General features: G+C 42.0%; 2 protein-coding genes across 2 annotated transcripts; both read left to right on the top strand.

The window, feature by feature from the left end:
• The first annotated feature begins 2,767 nt into the window (after window positions 1-2,767).
• On the top strand, window positions 2,768-11,649 carry pwp2h (PWP2 small subunit processome component). The gene is made up of 21 exons (XM_034103209.1): window positions 2,768-2,907; window positions 3,281-3,393; window positions 3,511-3,605; window positions 3,694-3,793; window positions 4,263-4,406; window positions 4,489-4,624; window positions 4,724-4,965; window positions 5,232-5,375; window positions 5,477-5,547; window positions 5,626-5,762; window positions 6,516-6,664; window positions 6,787-6,934; window positions 7,510-7,660; window positions 9,302-9,482; window positions 9,586-9,733; window positions 9,853-9,961; window positions 10,127-10,192; window positions 10,568-10,786; window positions 10,863-11,013; window positions 11,095-11,169; window positions 11,334-11,649. The coding sequence occupies exons 1-21, from the start codon at window positions 2,890-2,892 to the stop codon at window positions 11,482-11,484; spliced, it is 2,748 nt and encodes a 915-aa protein (XP_033959100.1). The 5' UTR covers window positions 2,768-2,889; the 3' UTR covers window positions 11,485-11,649.
• A 638-nt stretch (window positions 11,650-12,287) lies between these two features.
• Window positions 12,288-23,593, top strand: eed (embryonic ectoderm development). Its single transcript, XM_034103400.2, has 12 exons — window positions 12,288-12,452; window positions 13,064-13,216; window positions 13,327-13,419; window positions 13,515-13,580; window positions 13,704-13,829; window positions 14,949-15,030; window positions 16,230-16,321; window positions 16,400-16,533; window positions 16,633-16,738; window positions 17,639-17,797; window positions 22,004-22,077; window positions 22,788-23,593. Exons 1-12 carry the CDS (start codon window positions 12,333-12,335, stop codon window positions 22,912-22,914), a joined length of 1,332 nt encoding a protein of 443 aa, XP_033959291.1. The 5' UTR covers window positions 12,288-12,332; the 3' UTR covers window positions 22,915-23,593.
• The last annotated feature ends 399 nt before the right edge of the window (window positions 23,594-23,992 follow it).

The raw sequence follows: 23,992 nt of genomic DNA, 5'->3' as shown, positions 1-23,992 counted from the left end.
ACGCACAAGTTAAATACGAAGGTAGAAGAGATGTAGTGATGGAGGGTTGTAGGGATGGAGGAATGGAGGGATGAAGGGATGAACGGATGTAGGAATGAAGGGATGAACAGATGTAGGGATAAGCTATATAGGGATAAGGGATGAGGAAAAGGAGGGATGAAGGGATCAGGGAAAGGAGGGATGAAGGGATAGAGGGCTGTACAGATGGAGAGATGTAGGGATGAAGGGATGAACGGATGAAGAGATGAAGGGATGAACGGATGAAGGGATGAAGGGATGTAGGGATGAAGGGATGTAGGGATGTAGGGATGTAGGGATGAACGGAAGTAGGGATGAAGAGATGAAGGGATGTAGGGATGAAGGGATGAAGGGATGGAGGGATGAAGGGATGGAGGGATGTAGGGATGAAGGGATGGAGGGATGAAGGGATGAAGGGATGTAGGGATGAAGGGATGGAGGGATGGAGGGATGAAGGGATGAAGGGATGGAGGGATGAAGGGATGGAGGGATGTAGGGATGAACGGATGTAGGGATAAGCTGTATAGGGCTGAAGGGATAAGGGATGTCAGCATGAAGGGATAGAGGGTTGTACGGATGAAGGGATGTAGGGATGATGTAGGGATGAAGGGATGTAGGGATGTAGGGATGAAGGGATGTAGGGATGTAGGGATGAAGGGATGTAGGGATGTAGGGATGAAGGGATGTAGGGATGAAGGGATGTAGGGATGAAGGGATGTAGGGATGTAGGGATGAAGGGATGAACGGATGTAGGGATGAACGGATGTAGGGATAAGCTATATAGGGCTGAAGGGATAAGGGATGTCAGCATGAAGGGATAGAGGGTTGTACGGATGAAGGGATGTAGGGCTGAAGGGATAAGGGGTGTCAGCATGAAGGGATGAGGGAAAGGAGGGATGAAGGGATGAAGGGATAAGCTATATAGGGCTGAAGAGATGTCAGCATGAAGGGATGAGGGAAAGGAGGGATGAAGGGATGATGGGATGTAAGGATTGAGGGCTGTATGGATGTGGGGATGAATCGATGAAGGGGGTCGATGGGTGGAGGGAGGAAGGGGTTTGGCTAAGTATGAGGTAGGAAGGGAAATGTATGAGTAGAAGGGAGAGGGAGGGCGGCTTGAGAGAATGGAGACAAGCGATGGCTGGATGTTTGGGTATAGACTAAGCCATGATTAGAGATGGGGTTGAGGCCTGCTCCTGAAGCTAAGTTAACAAATTAGCTTAATTTAAGTTGTTACTTCAGTATCATTTTGCATTGTAAAATGCACAGTATGGATTTTGTTGTATCATTGACATCAACCAATTTCTACCTGTGCTGTGTGTTTACTGTTGCTGCCAGATGCTAAATTATTTAGTGGGAGTTTCAGGTTGAACTGGACAGGAGGGATCGTGTGAAGACCTGCCTGGTATTGTACTGTTCCAAGTGTTTCATTTCTTTTGAGCAGGACTTTGTGCTTCCACTGTGTCTAATAATGTTTTAACTTGTACATCAAAACTAATGGTTCTTTCCACTGAAGTGAAGTTACTTGTAGTGGGGTAAATAACAGTAGAATTCTGAGATACTTGTACTTTACTTGAGTATTTCCATTTGATGCTAATTTGTTCTTTTACTCCACTACCTTATTACCTTTAGTTACTTTACAGATGTGGATAAATGATGTGAAATATAATCAAGTGTTAAATCAGACTTTAGTTCCACCTGGAGTAAATCCACAAGCTACCCTGCAGTATACAAATTCATTCAAACTAGCCGCACCTTTACCAGCTTTGAGAACACTGCCAATTATATTAAAAACATATCATATATATCATTCTGAAATTGATAAATCTGCTTAATGAGTACTTTTTAAAATATTTCAATGTTAATACTGTTGTACTTTTATTTAAGAAACATTTTGGTTGCAGGACTTTTACTTGTAAGAGTATTCCTAAGTCTGGTATACTGTACGATCTGAGTACTTTTCCCACCTCTGGTTATTTGCAAAGGAAACATTTATAATATCTCTTCTTCAAATGGAAATGTGCAATTGTTTCCTTATGGTACTGTGGTTCATTTTAAATGACTTCTATATGTTAATATGCGTTAGTTCATTAAATATACTTAACGTTTTTGAGACAAGCATTTTTGACACTACACAACTTGTTAGACCCTACTTATAGTGTCTTGCCTATCTCAATGTATTTTAATACTGTATTAAACAATACATAGATATACCCTATAATCTGTTAAGCACTGAGCCTGTTTTTCAGGTCTCAGGCTCGAAAATGACATTCCCAGAACAAATGACCATATCTTCCCTTCTAAAAGTTACATTAATAATCTTTTTTCTCAAAGTAATGATAAACCTGTAAGTTGGATGTAGAAAAGTCAGAATCAATATAGATGTTTTTGATTTTAAAGAAAATTGTTTCCTTATGGTACTGTGGTTCATTTTGAATGACTTCTATATGTTAATATGCGTTAGTTCATTAAATATATTTAACAACGTTTTTGAGACAAGCATTTTTGACACTACACAACTTGTTAGACCCTAATTATAGTGTCTTGCCTATCTCAATTTATTGTAATACTGTACTAAACAATACATAGATATATACCCTATAATGTATGTTTATTTAATGAAATATATCTATAATACATCGGAGGAGTATTATTACTGATATAGTTTATTTCCACTCGTTTCCCCTCCCTGCCGCTAGAGGGCGCAGTGGTTTAAATGTAACTCGCCTCAGACCGGATGTGTCAAGTGTCAACAAAATGCTCACACGTGTGGAGTGGTAGAGGAAGAAGCATGTGTAACATTAGCCCTACATTTACCATAATACGGAGAAATACAAAGAATTAAACATAAGTGCGTGAACAGTTACCAAAATGAAGTTTGCTTATAGGGTAAGTACGCGACTGCTTGCTTGTAGCATCTTTCTGCAGCTAACCTTACTGTACGGGAGAAAACGTCACACCATACTTCACTCAAAATGTGTGCATTTTAATATTTTATTGTATATATGTTAAGGAAAAGAGTGAGAACTACATAAACAAATGTACGATATATTGTGTTAGTATTCACACTTATATTCGGCTCACGGATATTATAGAAAACCTCATTTTATTGTTTTTAAAAACACTTTTCTCTAACCGTTTTCACTAATAGACGTTGCTAACTTCCCACATGTGTGAATTCAGTTCGGGATGAAGTTCAATTCATACCAGCGAATGTGAATTTTAAGTGATTTCTAAAATAAAAACACTGTCTTTATTGTAGTTTTCCAATCTGCTCGGAGCGGTCTATCGTCAGGGAAATTTGAGTTTCTCTAAAGATGGCAACGCTGTGATCAGTCCGGTTGGAAACAGAATCTCTGTCTTCGACTTGAAAAAGTAAGTCATGGTTAAAAACAGACGTGGTTCTGTGAAGCCCTGCCTGCAAATCTAGGTTCAAGACGAGACACATTTAAATGATGCATGAACTAACTGGTGTCACAATTTCTCCTTTAGCAACACATCTGAGACATTACCCATCTCCACTGTCAAAAACATCACATGTGTGGGTCTCTCCCCTGATGGGAACATAGCAATCGTTGTGGATGAAGGTATGACTTTCTGTCTCTTTCTTATGTTTGAACTCCAGTCGATGTGCTGTTGCAGGGGGAAACCTGTCTCTATGTTTGTGTCACACAGATGGAGCAGCAGTGTTGGTCAGTCTCATCACCCGAGCCATCCTTCATCATTTCCACTTCCACAAGCCCGTCAGCAGCATCCGCTTCTCACCTGATGGCAGGTCAGGATGAACTTCATTCATGAAATATATTTTAAAATGTTTCTTCCCAGGTCCTAAAGGGAAATCTTCACGTTACTTTTCCTTGACCACCAGTGCAAAATCTAAAAGATATTTAATGTACTGTAAGATAACATTTAATGTCAGCTATTATTGGTGAGAGAATCACAAAAATAGTAATTCAAGTTTGTATAATATTAATTGTTGCACCTATATGCACCAAACACGTGAATGGACTTAAAATGTCTCATTTGTTGCACTGTTATCAGTAAATGTTGGAATCAGATATGTGATCAGTGCCAGAATCGGTAGAAATGTTCCAAAAGATACCGGATATGTTTAAAGCTTTTTTACATTATGGACTATCTAGTTACTGGTTACTTAAAATGTATTTCTGCAATATTGTTTTGATACAGTCACCTGAAGTCAAACATAAATAATGCTGAGTTTGAATGTGTTTGTTCCCTTGCAGGAAGTTTGTTGTCACAAAGGAAAATGTAGCTCTGATGTACCACGCTCCTGGAAAGCAGCGTGAGTTTAATGCCTTTGTGTTGGACAAGAGTTACTACGGTCCCTACGATGAAACCACCTGCATCGACTGGACGGACGACTCCAAGTGAGTCAAAATGTATTGGCCTTAAAGCATTGAAAAAGCTGCGAAAAACAAAATGTCTCATTGTTGTAACATTTCCCTTTAGGTGTTTTGTAGTGGGCAGCAAAGACATGTCCACGTGGGTGTTCGGTGCAGAGCGCTGGGCCAACCTCATCTACTACTCCCTCGGGGGACATAAGGACGTCATCGTGGGATGTTTCTTTGAGAAGGACAGCCTGGATGTGAGTTTATGTTCACTCTCTTGTCCTTTGTGACTTCAGCTGTAAGGACATGTTGTTTTGCATGAAGAAAAGACCTTAAAAGTGTCCCTTTGTTGTCAGCTGTACACGGTGAGCCAGGACGGGACACTGTGTGTGTGGGAGAGTGACACGGAGCTGGACGGCCTTGTCCTCACAAAGAAACAGGACAAACCCAAGCCTCCAAAGGAAGGGGAGGAAGACGAGGAGGAGGAGGAGGAGGAGGACAGGGTGGAGGGACAGGAAGGAGAGGTCATCAGAGGGAAAGCTGGGGCTCAAAAAGACAAGGGGGAGACCAAAAACGTTCGATTCAGGCAGATGAGCAAGTAAGACGCTTCTTGTTTTCCTTTTATTATTTTGATGGGAAATAGCCTACAAAAACACTGTAAGGTTCATACTGTGCCAACCATCCTGCTCTCCATTCGGCGCCTGGCTCTGTGCCAAGAGCCGGTTCATCTGCTCTAAGCTATAGTAGCAGCATCAGCCATTTACATGAATATGTGCTGTAGCTTAGAGCTAATGTATTCGAGTCCTTTTTTCTCCTCGATAAATGCTTTTCAAAGTTCTCAAACTGCACTTTTTCCTCTTCTAGGCACTTTTTCAACAAGGAGGGGGATTTTAACAACTTGACGGCTGCCACCTATCACAAGCAGACCCACATCCTGGTCACAGGTTTCGCCTCTGGGATTTTCCACCTGCACGAGCTTCCAGAGTTCAACCTTATCCACTCCCTGAGGTGAGAGACAAGTTGTTTTTTGTATGTCTGCAGCAACGACAAATCCCAGAAAAAAGATGTCGACATTCATGTGATATATTTTGTTACGCTTCTTCTTGCAGTATTTCCGACCAGAGAATCGCCTCAGTGTCTATAAACAGCTCTGGAGACTGGATCGGCTTCGGTTGCTCGGGTAAGAACCTCTTTTTTTGAATATTTTCTTAACTCAAAAAGTACCTGACTTCTAAAAAGACACGGTTTGTTGTTTCAGGGATGGGTCAGCTGCTAGTGTGGGAGTGGCAGAGCGAGTCGTACGTCTTCAAGCAGCAGGGACACTTCAACAACATGTCCTCGCTGGCCTACTCTCCAGACGGACAGTACATCGCTACAGGAGGAGACGACGGAAAAGTTAGTCCTTCTTACTTTAAAGGTGTCCTATCATGCAAAGTACACTTTTTCATGTCTTTTATACATAAACATGTGTCCCCGGTGTGTCAGGGAACTCACAAAGCGTCAGAAAACACAAGCCTCTCTTTTCCTCCGTACTCAAATCTCTAAAAACGGGGGAACAACGGATCTGATCCAGATTTGCTGCCGATATGACGTAATATCGGAAATGTGGGCTGGCTTTACGCCCACAGCCCTATCAGAAACGTTGCTATCGGAAACGTTGCTATCAGAAACAATGTGCGACGTGTTTTGGACATAATATGGTCTTTGTTTACATTAGCAAGCATCGCTAACACTCAGAGCTAACCTGTACTGGAGAGAATATGTGTAAAGAAGCAGGATATAAAAAAGGGAACTCGCCTTGTGGTAAACCTGCAAGAGAAGAAGCATTTGAGCTCCATACTGTTTCAGAAATAAAGCTTGATGTGGTTTGGAACATGATATGGCGTTTAATCACGGCAGCGTTTAGCTGTATCTGGGTAGAGTTCTCCTGCATGTTTTTTTCCTTTTTTTTCTACGAACCCAGAATCAGCACTTTAATAACAGGGCTGAAATAGAGGGGTATGAGGCATGGCTACAATGGATGATCTGTTTGGTATTTTGAGCAAAACGCATAACCTATAATATAATAGACCTTTCAATTTATTTATTTTTACCGTGGATTACATAAGGGATTCTGATCATGTCATCACGGTGTTCTCTTCTCCCCAGGTCAAAGTGTGGAACACAAACAGCGGCCTTTGCTTCGTCACCTTCACAGAGCACACCAGCAGCATCACGAAAGTTACCTTCACCTCCAGCGGCTTCGTCATCGTCAGCGCTTCTCTGGACGGGACGGTGCGAGCGTTCGACCTGCACAGGTGACCCACGGCAACGCTGGTCCCCTTCCAACTCCTAATGGAGACACACTGACAGCAGAAACGTCTCTGTGTCTAAAGGGAAACGACTTTTAAATGTCGGTGTGTACTTTTTGTGATTACAGGTACAGAAACTTCCGGACGTTCACGTCTCCGCGGCCTGCGCAGTTCTCCTCCCTCGCTGTAGACGTCAGCGGGGAGCTGGTGAGCGCCGGCGCTCAGGATTCATTTGAGATCTTTCTGTGGTCCATGCAGACAGGCAGACTGCTGGAGGTACGCACACATTCATATATATATATATATATATATATACCTGGGTTCTACCACATTTCCTTTTTAAAGTTTTAAAGCAAGTCAGTTGTCATATTTTATAATATCATATCAAAATCTCATCTCCCTGTAACGGTGCTGGAAATGTTGTTTTTGAAACACTCAATGCTACACATGAAACTTTGATCTGTAGAAAAAAAGACTTTTTGAATAAAGGCTTTGGAGTTATTGTAAATGTTTGGATCACACAAGTCTGACACAGTGCTGATAATCTCCCACTAGAATCTGACCCTACTAATAATGCATTTAGTCAACATTAAGCTGTCTTTGGCTCTTTTCTGCTGTAACAAATGTAAATGTCCCCCTCTGTGGGACGAATAATGAATATACTACTAATATTATTGGTGCAGTTTAATCAGAAATACCAGCTTTAAACACAATGCTTAATCATGCAAGAAAACAAAAACCTGCACAGAATGTAAACGTTGCTTCCAAACTCTTCAGCACATTTATTAATTAAATTCTCACGTGGCTCATGTTTAAAAATATAAATATTTTTCCCTCCCTGTTATTGATAGGTCCTTGGGGGCCACGAGGGCCCGGTCAGCTGTCTGTGCTTCAGTCCGGTCCACTCCATCCTGGCCAGTGTCTCCTGGGACCGCACTGTCCGGCTGTGGGACATGTTGGACAGCTGGCAGGTCAAAGAGACACTACCCCTCACCTCTGATGGTAAATACACACGCTGAATATTTCATTATACATACAATATGCATTACCTTAATATCTATTATTACCGCACATATTTTATATTTTATTTCAATGTAAATACTGCTATATTTTACTGTATTCTTGTTATTATAGTTTTCTTAAAATAGTTTTCTATCTGTGTTTTCTGATTCTGAATATAAGGAACCTGTTATTTCTGGAGTGTTAACGGACTTTATTGTATGATTGTTCCAGGTTATAAATAAAGTCCTACGACAGGTGAAGTAGGTTCTGATGGTTCAAAAAGAGAACATAGCGATTTTGATCAAATTCTGCTTCATAGTGGATAACAAGTCATTTCAAGGCCCTAAACATGTTGGAATAACACAAGAAACAACATTTGTCTTTTGCAATGGATAATGTAGGGCAGTGGTCACCAACCTTTTTAAGCCCAAGATCACCGACCTCGGCCTAGGTGAAAGGCGAGATCTACCTATTGCAGAATTGAGTGATAAAGACGGCCCAGACAGTGCTTCCAATTTGAGGCCTTTTATAGGCTAATTGCATCTGAATTACTGTTACAATGAAGGCTCCATAATCAGCTCACGGCATATAGGCAGGGGTAAAGTGCTATTTCTTTTGAGTGGGGGGCGGACTTCACCTCCTCTAGGGAGGTCTTCACCTCCTCTAGGTCCTATCCTCCTCTAGGGGGGTCCGGGGGCATGCTCCCCCGGGAAGATTTTTTTTTTTTAAATATTGAAGTTGAAAGCATCAATTTGGTGCACTTTGAGAGCAACATGAAGAGATCTATGGATGGATACCTCTCTCAGCACCCAGATGAAACAGAACTGTAAACAGATTTTCTTTATGGATATTTTACAAATCACTCTCCTTTTAAACTGTATTCTTGTTTTACTGCCATATAATATTTCATACCTGTTTTTCATGTATTCTCTTATTGTTTGTATAACTATAATGATCATATGAAGGTGTGCCTCAGAAATAATCTTTTGAATAATTTGTGACAAAACCGTTCTAAACACTCAGAGAGTCCTTTGCTCACCTGAGCCCCTCAGTCTGACAGGGGAGGACTCTCCTCCAGCTTGTTGTGGAAACGGCTCCTTATGTCCGTTAGTGCAGCTAGATAACCAGATGCTAACATCACGGTCCCCACTAGCACCGGTCCCTCTCCCTCTCTCCCTCTCTATCACACTAAATGCGCTATTGCCACACACACACACACAGCCCCGAGCTTGAATGATACAAGCACATGTGCAGTATTTCCCATAGGTATTTCCATGCAACTCTCTGATTGGTCGGGTGACTTGCCTCTGTTGCATTCACTGAACACGGGAAATTGCAGTCCTCTCTTGTGTTATGATGAGGTTCACGTAAAGCACGGTTAATGTATTATATTATTGAGGTATCTCAAATATACGTCAATCAAGTGGCACCTGCTAACGGGGTGGTGGATGATAGGTTTACATCTAAAAACCTATTTTTCAAACATTATTATTTTTATTTTATTTTTATTTATTTTGTTACTTTTTTTTAAGGGTCCACGATCTACCCGCACCACACTACTCGACTGGTTGGCGACCACTGATCTAGAGTATCACTGCTATCATATGTGATGTCATATTCTGCTGTATATTTTCCTCTCAGGTTTGGCAGTGACGTACCGCCCTGACGGTCAGGAGCTGGCTGTAGCCACTCTGAACGGGGAGGTTTCTTTCTGGAACCCACAAACGGCGACACAAACCGGCTCCGTGTCCGGACGCCACGACCTGGAGACGGGCCGCAAAGAGACGGATAAAATCACAGCCAAGCAGTCCGCTAAGGGGAAGTGAGTGAGAGCTGAACTAATTTCCTTTGGTCCAATCAAAGCAGATAAGGCTTTGTGTGGAATATAAGATTCAGGATGCGCTTCCTCGCCTTTGTTCATCCAGGTCCTTCACGTCGCTGTGCTACTCTGCGGACGGGGAGTCGGTTTTGGCGGGAGGACAGTCCAAGTTTGTCTGCATCTACAACGTGAAGGAGCAGATGCTCATGAAGAAGTTTGAGATCTCCTGCAACCTGTCCTTCGATGCCATGGAGGTACGACTTTCAGAGCAACATCACACACTTCAAGGAATCTTTCATGTTCCACAGAAGGATCCAGTGATCACCAATATGCTTACTCGGTTCTTGAACTTGTTTTCCCATGCTGCCTTCAGGAGTTCCTGGACAGGCGGAAGATGACGGAGTTCGGCAGCCTGGCTCTGGTGGACGAGGGAGCTGGAGACGGGGAGGGGGTCAACATCAGCCTGCCTGGAGTCAGGAAAGGTATGCCATCACTTAAAAGAGCTGTTATGAAGTATGATAATCCACAAAAGGGTTGGCATCATTGCCGTCCAGCTGATGATCCAAAATGGTGGTCTATTTTTTACGTCGTGCTCTGTATTCGCTTGTGTTTTTACTCATATTTTCTGTATGGTTTTTTCTTTAAAGGGGATATGAGTTCTCGACACTTCAAGCCTGAGATCAGAGTGAGCTCGCTGCGGTTCTCTCCTACTGGTAGGTTGTCGTTAAGTACTGAGTGTGCTAGGAATGTCTGATAAAGAGGATAGAAAGGGTGCTTATGAAATGACAGTTTTGGAAATATAATCATTTAATTATCAAAACGCTCTAAAGTTATCGTTTTTTTTGTCCATCCGTCAATTAACACATCAAATGGAATGTCCTCTATCATACTTTGTTATGCAGCTGGCAACAAGTTGAGAAGGAATTGAGTTTAAATGTCGATGGGGGAGTGTAAGATCTGTAAACACGGAGAGAGCAATGGTCACCTTACATACTCTGAATTGTATTTGTTGTCATATTTTTATTTAAGTCAATCTAATGGGAAACTGCGGTCTTAAAGGTTTATTAAGTGTTTCCATGTTTTCTCAGGTCGTAGCTGGGCGGCCACCACCACCGAGGGTCTGCTGGTCTACTCCCTCGACGGCTCTCTGGTCTTTGACCCCTACGACCTTGACATGGACGTGACGCCGGCCAGCATCCGTAAGCAGCTGCGGCTCCAGGAGTGGGCGCCGGCCATCGTGCTGGCGTTCAGACTCAACGAAAAAGCCCTGAAGCAGGAAGTGCTGGAAAAAGTGCCGCATGAGCAGAGTGAGTCCATCTCAAATGATAATGAAATGATCTGCTCCCTCTGAACGTTATCAATGATATTTATTTGATCTTCCAGTCCCAGTGGTTTGCAGCTCTCTTCCTGAGATCTACGTGGAGAAGCTTCTGGGATTCGTGGCGGCGAGTTTGGAGAAGTCGGGTCACCTGCAGTTCTACATGACCTGGGCCCAGAGCCTGCTCATGCTGCACGGACAGAAGCTGAAGAACAGGTACGCTCCCAGGCCCTTGTTGATTTCCCTTCCCGTCTTACTATGATTATGGGTGACTGATTATCTCTATCTGCTGTGCAGGTCGGGAGCCATACTGCCCACGCTGCAGGCGCTGCAGAAAAGCATCCAGAGACACTTTGACAATCTGTCCAAACTGTAAGTATTAACGTTTTTGGCCACATCAATCCCCACCGTCTTATATCGAGCTTTAATCAATACAACTCTGAAGCCACAAATGGGTTTCCATGTAATTTCCTGTTTTTGTAATGCAAGAAATCCTCCTGAGCCCTGACACTCTTACCTCTGTTCCTACTGTACAGGTGTGACTTTAACATGTATAACATTCGCTACGCCGTGGCCCTGTCGAAGCAGAGGGGCATGAAGAGGACCGCTGAGGAGGAGGAGGAGGATGAAGAGATGTCCGAGAAGATGAGCGTGGCCTCCATCGAGGAGGCAGAGTTGATGCTGTAGATCTAAAGCCAGGACACATCATTCCAACAACATGGCTGACATCTCTGCAAAGAGCAACATATTATTGGACTGTAAAAGCAAACCGATGTTGTCTACTTCAGAAAACATGATTGTAAACTAAACTGTTTTTTTTATTAAATGCATTTTAATGTCTTTGAAAAAGAACTAAGCTGTAAGAGTGCATATCTTAGGTGTCTACCCGGTTGATCGTTTTGGAGATGAACGTTCTAAAAACGGTATTTATAAAATGTTTTAATGATTTAATTGTTCAAAATGTTGCCAAGAGCATATTTTGGTAGATTGGTGATGCAAAGGCTGGAAGTATAGGATTACATACATTAGTATAAAGTTTTAACTAGTTTAATTGCTTCCTTTTTTATTCACTTTCCCAAATAAAGACCTCAACATACAGCGAAGGATGAATCATTTATACAAGGGATGTTTCAAGAAAAGAGTATCAGACCATACCACAGAACTATTTGTAATATTATTGCCTCCAGAACAAAATATATAACACTTTGTTTTCATATGAAAAAGGCAAGTCCAACCAGAGAATGCAGCCAATTTACTAACTATTTGTAAAGAAAGACATATCAAAAGAAAACAACTTCTTCCGTCAGTAAGTAGGAAAACGTCAGATCTATAAACTAAGTAGTTTTAAAAGTAATCTAATTTAGCTAAAATATGTTTGGTCCCTGCATAATATCGTGATTTTACACTCCAGTCCACTAGGCGGCGGTATTGCACCTCAGAGCTGGTTTGCCAACAACTAATACACATCAAAGAAGAAGAAAGAAAGCCGGCAACTTTTCCGGTAGTGGCGCGGAAAAGGCGGAGTTTGAGCCAAAATGAGGGAAAATAAGAACATGTCCGAGACCCCCTCTCAAGCGGGAAAAGAAATACCGGCGAAAAAACAAAAACTAAGCAGTGACGAGAACAGTAACCCCGATTTATCAGGAGACGAGAATGTAAGCAGTTCAACTCTGTTGTTTCTTCTGCGACCAATTATCCATCAGTGCTTCTAGCAAGTTAGCATCGTGCTAAAATAGCCAACCGGCTAAAGTGTTTAGCTAGGAGCTTTGTTCATTCTTACCTGCGATATGTAACTCAGCTGTGATGATAAAAGCTGCCAATCCATCCAAAAAGGTTACACATGGGTAGCTTCATTGTCGTTTACGTACATACACATATTTGTTTGCTGTGTAGACAGTCACAGAATGTCCAACCCAAGGCAATTGTTAGCACTAGAAGCTAATAAGTTAATCAGGGAGAGAAAGAAACAACTGTGGATGATGGAGGACAAACATTCATACGTTATAACGTTAACCTGTCAGCAATACGTTTCTTGTGCAGAATAAAGTTATTCAGGCAGATTCCACTGGACGTGATCATGTAAATGCAGCAACAGTTTGGTGAACCATAGAGTTAATTCATAGTTACACGCTTGCAGAACACTACCCGGTTTTTAGCTGGTTGAAGATAATGATCTGTTCTTTGCTTCCTTGCACAGTCATCACCAACAATGGTTATATCTGCAGGAGAAATATGAAGTCACCCGTATATGTCTTTGCTTTTGCAGGATGATGCTGTCAGTGTTGAGAGTGGGACCCACGCAGAGCGCCCAGACACCCCCACCAACACGGCCAACGCCCCGGGCAGAAAGAGCTGGGGCAAGGGCAAGTGGAAGTCCAAGAAGTGCAGATATTCTTTTAAATGTGTCAACAGCCTGCGGGTACGTACAGACAAGCGCCCAAACAGTGTATTCATCCCAGCTTCTCACATGCTAAACAGCCACTATTTGTCCCGTGACTTGGGTTAATAATGACATCATGATTTCCACAGGAAGACCATGGACAGCCGCTGTTTGGTGTCCAGTTTAACTGGCACAGCAAGGAGGGAGACCCGCTGGTGTTTGCCACAGTGGGGAGTAACAGGGCAAGCTACTATAATAGGCCATAATTGTTGTTCTATGTTGGATTTCACTTCATGTTTTATTCCATTCTTAACCAGTGCTTTCTTTTCTTCACCAGGTGACTCTTTATGAATGTCACTCTCAGGGAGAAATAAGACTATTGCAGTCTTACGTGGATGCAGATGTATCCTTTCAACAGTTTAAGATGCTTTTAAACGACCTCATTGTCGCTCAATTTGAAATCTAATCGTCACAGTTTAGGTATGAGTTCTTTTATTTGAATATCCTTAATTAAATGTGTGTAAAGACAGATGAGAACTTCTATACGTGTGCCTGGACCTACAACACCAACACAAACCATCCTCTGCTGGCCGTGGCCGGGTCCCGCGGAATCATCCGGGTGATCAACCACATCACAATGCAGTGTATCAAGGTATGCAGTCGTTTGGGTCACCGAGCACACATCTCTGTCTGAACACACATATAATACTCCATATAAATGTCTCTTAGAAACATAGCACAGCAAGTAAGGACATTTGTGTTTGGTAGATTATTTCTTTGTTGTAACAATGCTTCTTGGCATTAAATCAGTCGTGTCTGAAGAACACTCCCATTATGTGCAATGTCCATACTGATTGCGTTGCCTCTTTTAACTGCACTGTTAGTGTACAGTTGTATTAGCCTGCTGTTTTATTGTGTCTTTGTAACTCTGGCACAACAATTTCCTTCGGGATAAACAATGTCCTATCTTATACTGTGGGAAAGCCAGTTTATTTACCTTTGAAATGGTGCCACATTTGTGAGGAACATGCAATTGGGATGAGCAGCAGAGCTGAGTATGTGGGTTGCGTCCATGAAAAATGTGACAAATCTCCTCTGTCAATGCCAACCGGCTTTTTGTTGCCGTTGACTCTTGTTTGGCGGATTGGATGGTTGAAGCCTGATGAAATGAGACATATTGGCAGTTTAACAATGTATTCATTAACAAGCAGCCTCAGTAGCGTGTTGAAGATCCATACACAGCCACAGCAGCCTCTCCCCTCATGCTGCTCACACACTACTGTGGGATGGTCCATTCTTCAACCAGCATTTCTCAGCCAACGTGGTTGTGTTGGTAACTCTGGCAGGTGTGCCTGATTGGAAACACCCGGGGAGGGTGCTTCCAATCAGGCACAAGACTCAACGGCAACACCCAACAAGAGTCGACAGCAAAAAAGCGCTGTTTGACACGAGACACATGCTCTGCTGCTCATCCCACAAATGCACGTGCCAATTTAAAAGGGAAATGAACAGGCTTTCCAACGGCATAAGATTGAATCCAGCATTGTCACAACAAAGAAATGGCATGTTTTATATTCAATATGATTCATCTGAGGAACCATTTAACACAGCTAGTTATTTATGATGAGATCATTTATTTAGACAAATGTCATAAAGCATTAACCATAAAACACTTCCCTGTACATCGTTCCAGTCCAAAGATATGATGGATTTCATTCTCATTGAGAATGAAAAATTCATGTCTAAAATGTCTTCTTATTTTCAATCCCAGCATTATGTAGGTCACGGAAATGCCATCAATGAGCTCAAGTTTCATCCAAGGGATCCAAATCTCCTCCTGTCGGTCAGCAAAGGTAAAGACCCTCCAGACCAGGGGTCGGCAACCCCCGGCACCGTAACCAGTGGCACACTAGGAATAAGTGTGCAAAATATTTAAATTGTATTTTCGGATCCTGAGCGAGACCGCCGCCAGAGCGCGTCTCCCCGTTCCCTGCAGAAGGAAGCCATGCACGCAGCGCAGCCCCGCTCTCTTTATCTCCAGGCGACTTTCTGCCGCTTCCCTCCGTGGTGCTGATCGTCTCACCGCGGAGGAAAGCACTTCACTAAGTGCAGTACCCATAAGGAGTTGTCCAAATGCCGCAGTTTTTGCTTGGCTGTGTCTTTAGTTGAGAGCCCGGTGGCGATCTGCTCATCTCTCATCGAAATAATATGCTACAAAAAGCGCTATAGAAATATAATTTATTATTATTACAAAGGGGCGGACTGGCCATCAGTGTGTTGAACCTTCCTGTCGGCTCCCAGACCGTAGTGGAGGAGGGCAGGAGCAACAAGCGTCAGGTTCAATGGCTGGAGAGGGGCGAGCTCTTCTTGGGAGGCCGCGGCATTTATTTAGCTGTTCTTCTGTTTCACAAAATACATCACCTCTGTTTTTCTGCTGCCTCGTTTCACTTCAGGAACATTGCACACGTTCCCTCTGTCGCTCCACTATCCACACACATGCACACGCCACACCCCTCTCTCTCAAAAGGGACAGCGATCTCATCTCACTCTGCATGACCCTAATATCATGTGTGTTCTGGAGAATCACAGAACGGACGATGGTCCTTATTATTATGCCGTTCAAACCAATTATTTAAATGTGCTTGTTAAATTTGGCATCATGTAAGTTGCGCTGACAGGTCCACACACTGCTTCCCCGCAGCGAGGCTCCCCCCGCCCTCCTGCTGACAGTTCACGAGCGTCAAGCCCCAGCTAATACTTTTGATTATTTCCTCATGCAGCAGTTATGGAGCCTCATAATCAATATTGTATGTCATGTGTCCAACTGATGAACATATGTCCTTTCGCTGTGCAATTCAGAATGAATATCTTATTGTAGTACAGCAGTGAAATAGATGTTCACCTTCTTTGATTATATTCCGTTATATCAATGTTTTGACTCCTGACTTCCTATTCTGTTGGAGCAACGGGAATGATCTAAATCAAGTATTCTGATTGACTGAGTTGGAAATGTGTTGCATTGATTGTATTAACTTGTGATTGTCCTTTTCAGATCATGCTCTCCGTCTATGGAATATACAGACGGACACGTTAGTGGCGATATTTGGCGGCGTGGAAGGGCATCGAGATGAAGTCCTGAGTGCTGTGAGTCTAGAATGAATTCAGCTCACGTGGGAATACAAATTCAACTGGATTACGATGTTCTTTGTATTCTCCCTGCAGGATTTTGATCTACTTGGCGAAAAGATAATGTCTTGTGGGATGGACCACTCCTTAAAACTTTGGCGAATCAATTCAGAGAGGATGCAGATAGCCATCCGAGGGTCTTATGAGTACAACCCCTCCAAGACCAACAGGTAGATGGTCACTGGTCAGTGGTGTGGTCTTGTAGCGACTCAAATCTTCTCTTTTTTTAATGATTTCATTTTTTGGGTGTTTTTTTTCTTTTTCTTCAGGCCTTTCGTTTCACAGAAAATTCACTTCCCGGATTTCTCAACACGAGACATCCACAGGAACTACGTGGACTGTGTGCGGTGGCTCGGGGATCTCATTCTCTCCAAGGCAAGTTAGGAATAATTTGGACAACAGAAACCTTAAAACAATACCTTTTTGAAGACAAATCAATCAAACTTTATTTGTATAAAACCTTTCATAAAATAACACAAATTGCTTCTCACAATACATGAGTAACACATGCGTCACTTCTGGGCAAGAATTACGGCTCCGCCCACTTTTGGGGGAAACCCAACGCTGTCATTTGAATGGTGGTTGATACAAATCCTGAAGTTTTTGCCAATCCGATCAGAAATGTAAGACAAACGTGGATTTTTGGATCTTCAAAGAGCCATCCAATTATTTTCCGTCTCGCTCTTGAGAGTAACAGCTGGCGAAATGACGGCCTCGCCTACTGATTCTAATATATAACAACCATAATAACCATATATCGAGCCCGACAGTCGATTTCCACTGATTTCATGTAATTGTTTGCCTGACTGGCCATGGCAACCGGGCTGTTTGAAGATCCACCGTTTTCAAACATATCTGATCGGATTGGCAAAAACTTGAGTGTGTATTACCACCATTCAAATGACAGCGTTGCTTTCCCCAAAAGTGGGCATGGCCGTAATGTTTGTGTTGCTCTCATCTATACCACCTAACTGGGTTTTGTTTTCAATAAAGGGATCTATCTGGAATTTAAAAAAATGGTGGTTACTATACTAGTTGAACATTTCTATACGTTTTTATATGTTTCTAGTTATTTTGTTTTTAATAATTTTTTTACTTATTCTATACTAGTGTATGTGTTCCTGTACAGCACTTTGGTCAACTGAGGTTGTTTTAAATGTGTGTATATATACAAATTGAGATTGAATACTTTAAGGCCACTGCTGATGTTCTTTTCTGAATTTCTTCAAAAAGTGTAATAGCATGCTCTTTATCATATTTCCTGTCCCTCTGCAGTCCTGTGAGAATGCCATTGTCTGCTGGAAACCAGGAAAGATGGAGGACGACCTCGATCACATTAAACCCAACGAGTCAAACGTGACGATTCTGGGACGCTTCGACTACAGCCAGTGTGACATCTGGTACATGCGCTTCTCCATGGACTTCTGGCAGAAGGTGAAGCCGTCCTGTCTGATAATCTAACACGCTTTGACACTTGGAAAATGGTGCTTACATTTTGCACTTTTGAGGCGGTGTTTACACAAGAACAAAACGGGTTGTATCAGCTACTTCTCTCTCGGGTATAGCCCGTCCGTTCACACGAGGCCGTAACGGAACCACGGAAACAGACCCCGCAGACGATAACGGGTCCCAAGGTGGATAGATCTGCAAACGGACTGCTCTGGGGGGCCAAACGGCTCAGTGTGTCCGTTAGGGCTGTGCGATTATGGCAAAAATCATAATCACGATTATTTGGGTCAATAATTGATATCACGATTATTTTGACGATTATTCATTGACCATTTATTGAACTTTAAAACAAATAATATTTTACCAATAAACAAGATCAACAAATATGTTGGAGCGCACTTCCAAAACCATACTAAACATATATTATTAATATGATCAATAAAAATAAATTAGACCAAAATAAATGAAATCAAATATGATGCAGTGCACTCCAGAAGTAACAGGAAATAAATGTTGAACTACAACGTAAGACCAGATAAATGTTTAGGCCACCATGGCAAATGCTGGTAGGGCTGCTCATGTCATCTCTTAAAGATTTTTTGCAAGAAACACCAGCCTGTTGACATGGTCTGGTTTCAGAGATGAGCGCAGGCCCCATGGCGCAGGCAGGTAACGATATTGCCACCTGTACTGAAGACTCTCAGCCACGCCCCGACACATGGGGTGACGCCGGCCAATCACAAAGCTTTGATGCGTTCAAGTGCATTATTCTGGCACAGGAAGATTATGTTACAGGACAATAACGATAACACAGATTATTGTTGTTCTATTTTTAGACACATCTCGCGATCGACTGGTTGGGCACCCCAGGGCTAGACCATAGGTCTGTTGTGGTAGCAAAGTAGTCAGCTGAAGCCACATCTCTCTCAACTTCCCCACGGCATTTGTCATATAGTGCAGGCAGCGCAGACCTGCTGAAATAATACCGAGACGGCACTGCGTAACGCTTGTCCAACGTGTTGACAAGTTGCTTAAAGCCCTGGTTGCTAACTAGGCACATATCTTTAGCGATGTGAAATGTAATGGCAAAGTACGTGGAAATAGTTTTACCCTTCTTTTTAACGAGTTGCTGCTCTTTTTCTGACATCTTCACTCGCGCTGAACACTCACAACACATGTCACTCCCACGTGGCCGAGTGGGCTTTTAGGGAGGGGCGAAAGCGCACCCAGCAAAATAATCGTATTTTGTCAATTATGCTGTTTTCATAATCGTCGCAAGCCATAATCGTAATCGCGATTAAAATACGATTAATTGCACAGCCCTAGTGTCCGTCCTATACGATAATTTCCTGATAACGATGAAGCCATAGCCCCGCCTCTCCCCACCTCTGCTGCTCACTGCTGTAGCATGCTCAGTAGCTACTGTGGAGGAAACTTCTGTGTAGCAATGCAGTGGGAGTCACCGACTCATGAAGGAGACACAGGACGAGCAGGAGTTCTGATGTCAAACACTGAGATTTAATACAAGCATCGGCCGGAGAAATTCACATCACAAGTCACACAGTCAAAGGTTCTGACTGCACGGGTGGGTTGCCATGTCACATCTGATCAGCCTCGCATCTTGGTAGACCTTTTACCTAGTTTACAGAGAGTCAAATCCACATATTGGGGATGGGCGTAGACTTCTACAGACACAGGAGATGTCTCTCCCATCTCTGGAGCTTAGAAGCTAGCGTTCTCACACTCGCAAAACCTCCCTATGCCCTGCAGGTCAAGCTGTAAAACCTAGCATCAACACATTCCTTACAGGAGATTAGAAGCAGCGATGGTCGTACATGTCAACACACAAAATAAGGTTACATTTCTAAGGAGTAAAGACAAAATGAATCCCTAACTATGGAGTTAGATTTGGGTCAATATTCTAGCGCGTAAAACAAGCTACTCACGAGCGGAAAATGTGCTTTTACACGCGCATAAAATGACCCTCGCGCGCAGATTAAACCCCCGCGAGCGGCTCTGCGCTCGCTCGTGAGAGAGACAGCCTTCTTGCTCGCTCGCGGGAGTGTCAGCCTCGCGGAGTCTGTCTACGCGCGCGTGAAAAGTTTCTGGGATTTTGGAGCGGAGCCACTGGACTTTGATTGACAGCTGCAAGAAAACCCGGAGTTGCCAGGTTTGATAAATGCCTGAACTACCAAGAGCCGAGGAGTGACGGCAGCAAAATCAGTTGGACGAGATTGAATGGTAAAATTGTCCATAAAAAACTATTATATTCGTAAACTGTACAGCTAATATATATATATATATATATATATATATATATATATATATATATATAACAATTTATTTTATATAAAACAATATATTTTTGAGTGGGCTGTATCTGTCGAAAATTGCTAGCTACTGTCTGCTGTACACTCTTAGAAGGGATGTGTCAAATATGACACATGTGTTGAATTTCAACACACCTACAGAGTGTGCTCAGGGACAACACGTGTTGTGTTTATTGATGTGTAAATCATTTTTACACACAAAATGTGTTACATGCCCCTAACACACAATGTGCACATTTTACACATTGTGTGTCATAAATGTGTAACCAAGATGAACACACTCATTTGTTATTTCTGCACATTTTGTGTTATATTTCTTTAACCAGAATTAACATTTGATTGTGTTATATCTGCACATTGTGTGTCAATGACGATTACTGGAAGTACCAGGTGGTGGATATGGTTTTTATTCAAAAAAATTGAATGCAAGAATAAATTCATTGGACATTTATTTACAAGGATTTCATTAGCACAATATGTCATTAAGAAAATAATTGTTAACATTTAAAAACATTAATATTTTTCTAATTCATCAAATGTTGACAGAATAGATAATTCATAAAATCACACCTAAAAAAACCTTATACCTTGAATAAAATAAAAAATAAATAGCTCACTTGTCATTCATTTTAATCCTTAATTATCCATCCAACACTGAAAAGGTGGTCCTTGTGAAGAGTCTCATCACTATATTCCCTCAGCTGAAAGTCATTTACAACAATAGTTTGCTGAAGATTAAGTTTGTTTTACAAACTTAATCTTCAGCAAACTATTGTTGTTGTTCAGCAACAATAGTTTGCTGAAGATTAAGTTTGTTTTACAAACTTAATCTTCAGCAAACTATTGTTGTAAATGACTTTCAGCTGAGGGAATATAGTGATGAGACTCTTCACAAGGACCACCTTTTCAGTGTTGGATGGATAATTAAGGATTAAAATGAATGACAAGTGAGCTATTTATTTTTTATTTTTCAAAAAGAATACAAAAAGTTCTAGCATACAAATATTACAAATGCGTGATAATAAAGCAATTGGTTATAAAGAATGTCCTTTTGTATCAAGCAAATACATTTTTACAACCAATATATCACTTAAATGCAACAATTATATATACACATATGGACAACTTTACCATTCAATCTCGTCCAACTGATTTTGCTGCCGTCTCTCCTCGGCTCTTGGTAGTTCAGGCATTTATCAAACCTGGCAACCCCGGGTTTCCTTGCAGCTGTCAATCAAAGTCCAGTGGCTCCGCCCCAAAGTGCCAGAAACTTTTCACGCGCGCGTAGACAGACTCCGCGAGGCTGACACTCCCGCGAGCGAGCAAGAAGGCTGTTTCTCTCGCGAGCGAGCGCAGAGCCACTCGCGGGCGCAGAGCCACTCGCGGGCGCAGAGCCGCTCGCGGGGGTTTAATCTGCGCGCGAGGGTCATTTTATGCGCGTGTAAAAGCACATTTTCAGCTCGTGAGTAGCTTGTTTTACGCGCTAGAATATTGACCCAAATCTGACTCCATACTAACAGCTACTGTCACTGCTACTGACCATGCTACAGATGTTAGTGTAAAACCTGCAGCTCCTCTACCACAACCATCAGCAACAAGTGGACCTGGAGAACTACATGTCGCTAAATCTACTGCGGGGCATAAACAGAAGTGCAGCCATGCTCGGGGGTCTTCTTCGCTGCTTTTGGTGTAGTTTGTGGCGGAAGTACAACGCCACTTACAGGCCCGGCATATGTACTACAGCGTCTCCAGTGGCCTCGTGTGAACGGAAGACTTTTTTGATAACGAATTCGGTCCGCTTGCCCTCCCGTGTAAATGGGTCTCAGCCTGTTGCTGATATTTACTCCCTTGTGGTTTGCAGATGCTGGCTCTGGGGAACCAGGTGGGGAAACTCTATGTGTGGGACCTGGAAGTGGAAGACCCTCACAAAGCAAAGTAAGAACAGGAATGATTTTTAGCGTTATCATGACACATGGGCATTTGAATCCTCACTGACAGCCAGGACACTCAATGATGATACATCCACAAGAATGTGAATTAGCTGCTCATGTTTCCTACCTAACTGGCACCATAGTGTCAGTATACTTGTATCTACATGTCATTACTCTATTATCTATTTATTATATCATTTATTTGCAATCTGGCGTAATATTTGTTCCTGGGGATTCATAAAGTGATTTTGTATCTACTTGACTGCTACATGAAAAAGCTAGAATAACTTAGCTAAAGGTTATTTATTTACTTTAGCTAAGCTTTTACAGAGGAACATTATTCAGTATTTTGTTTAATTTCCACCTAAAGAATATATTCATTAATTTTGTCTCTTTTTCTAAACTCATCAAAGTTGGAAAACGGTGGCATTGATTTAAATAATGAATGGACTTTTTCAGGTCAGACAAAACCTTTTCTGGGGATTCATACGTTTTATTTTTCAGCTAATCAAAAATCATTTCAAAATCAGTTAGTTTGAAGACCCTGTGAGGTTGAAAACTTGTCAGACATTTCATAAAATAAAGGGATCAATAACACATCTATTATTAAAATATCCATAGTCCTAATTTAAAACATTGCTAATCATTAAGAGCTCCACTTAACGGTTTCATCTGGTCCAAAAGCACCTAACCCGTCCCCCCTCTGTTCTGCAGGTGCATCACACTGACCCTCCCCAAATGCACCTCGGCCATCCGGCAGACCAGCTTCAGCCGCGACAGCAGCATTTTGATCGCCGTGTGTGACGACGCCTCCATCTGGCGCTGGGATCGACAGCGCTGAACAGATTCACCCGAAGAAAGAATTTGTAGTTCTTGTTGCTTCCACATGTCCTAAATGTTAGCCCTGCTGTACCAAAATACAGCATTTCTTTTCAAATGGGAGATAAATCATGCCGAGGCCAGATGAGATGATTCTGCTGGTTTGCATTTCCTGTTTGTCTCCTGCCGGATGTTTGAGAACAGGGAAGATTTTCTAACCAGCAAAACACCAGTGTTACTCGCTTTTCCTTTTTGAAGAGAACATTGTTGTGTAAAAGAAAAGAGAAGGACTTTGTTCCAAACCATAGAAGAATATTTTAGATAGGACAAGGTTAAGGATGTTTAACAGCATGTTGGTGAAATATTCAACTATGTGCCTTCTTCATTTCTATGCAGTCTTTGAACTAATACAAGTGGAATCATCTCATTCAACTGGCTGATTTTTGTTTTAGGAAATGCTTTTATTGGCACCAAAGATAGATGTTCTTTACAGCGTGCCACAATTTGAATTCCCCAGTTCAGACAAAAAGAAATGAAGATTTGTCCTTTTTGTTTTTACATTCCTTTGCATCTTCTTTTCAAAAACCTCCTGGTTTGCTTTGATGTCCCCTTTTCCCCACACACGTACACTTTGACTGCTGTTGCATCATTTACAGTGATACTAGAGGCTTTGAGTAAATAAAATGTATTTTGTAAATATATACTCGTTTTTGCAATTATTACGGATTAAAAAAATACTATTTATTGTGTTTTGAGTTGTGGTAATCGAAATAACATATTACAAGGTAACAGTCTGCTGATTGAAACACATATACATGAGAATAGATAATGGATATGAAAAATCCATCAATAAGAAAACTGGCTTTTATTTTGACACCTCATCACCCTATAATAAAAGTGGTGAGAATTGTGGATGTTTTGCCAATTTATCATTGTTGAAATTGATGGTACTGTAGGTTATCGGTTTCCACTTTTTAATTTAACCCTAACCTCGAGTGCGTATTTAGAGAGTCTGGAAAAAACTAAAAAAGTGGCGACAGATAACCCACAAATACCAAATTGAATTTATGCGGACTTAGAACTTAGTTGTACACTAAAGA

The sequence above is a fragment of the Pseudochaenichthys georgianus genome, chromosome 16 (assembly GCF_902827115.2).
Source record: "Pseudochaenichthys georgianus chromosome 16, fPseGeo1.2, whole genome shotgun sequence".
NCBI lineage: Eukaryota > Metazoa > Chordata > Actinopteri > Perciformes > Channichthyidae > Pseudochaenichthys > Pseudochaenichthys georgianus.
This window is presented reverse-complemented; position numbering and strand designations above follow the sequence as displayed.

What these genes read in the sequence shown, in the direction of transcription:
- pwp2h (XM_034103209.1), top strand. An exon ending in AGCAATCGTTGTGGATGAAG is followed by an intron (nt 3,606 to 3,693) that starts GTATGACTTTCT and finishes TGTGTCACACAG; the next exon opens with ATGGAGCAGCAGTGTTGGTC. An exon ending in CCTGCCTGGAGTCAGGAAAG is followed by an intron (nt 9,962 to 10,126) that starts GTATGCCATCAC and finishes TTTTCTTTAAAG; the next exon opens with GGGATATGAGTTCTCGACAC.
- eed (XM_034103400.2), top strand. Translation starts at nt 12,333, where the DNA reads ATGAGGGAAAATAAGAACATGTCCGAGACCCCCTCTCAAGCGGGAAAA. An exon ending in CCACAGTGGGGAGTAACAGG is followed by an intron (nt 13,420 to 13,514) that starts GCAAGCTACTAT and finishes TTTCTTCACCAG; the next exon opens with GTGACTCTTTATGAATGTCA. An exon ending in CCTCCTGTCGGTCAGCAAAG is followed by an intron (nt 15,031 to 16,229) that starts GTAAAGACCCTC and finishes TGTCCTTTTCAG; the next exon opens with ATCATGCTCTCCGTCTATGG.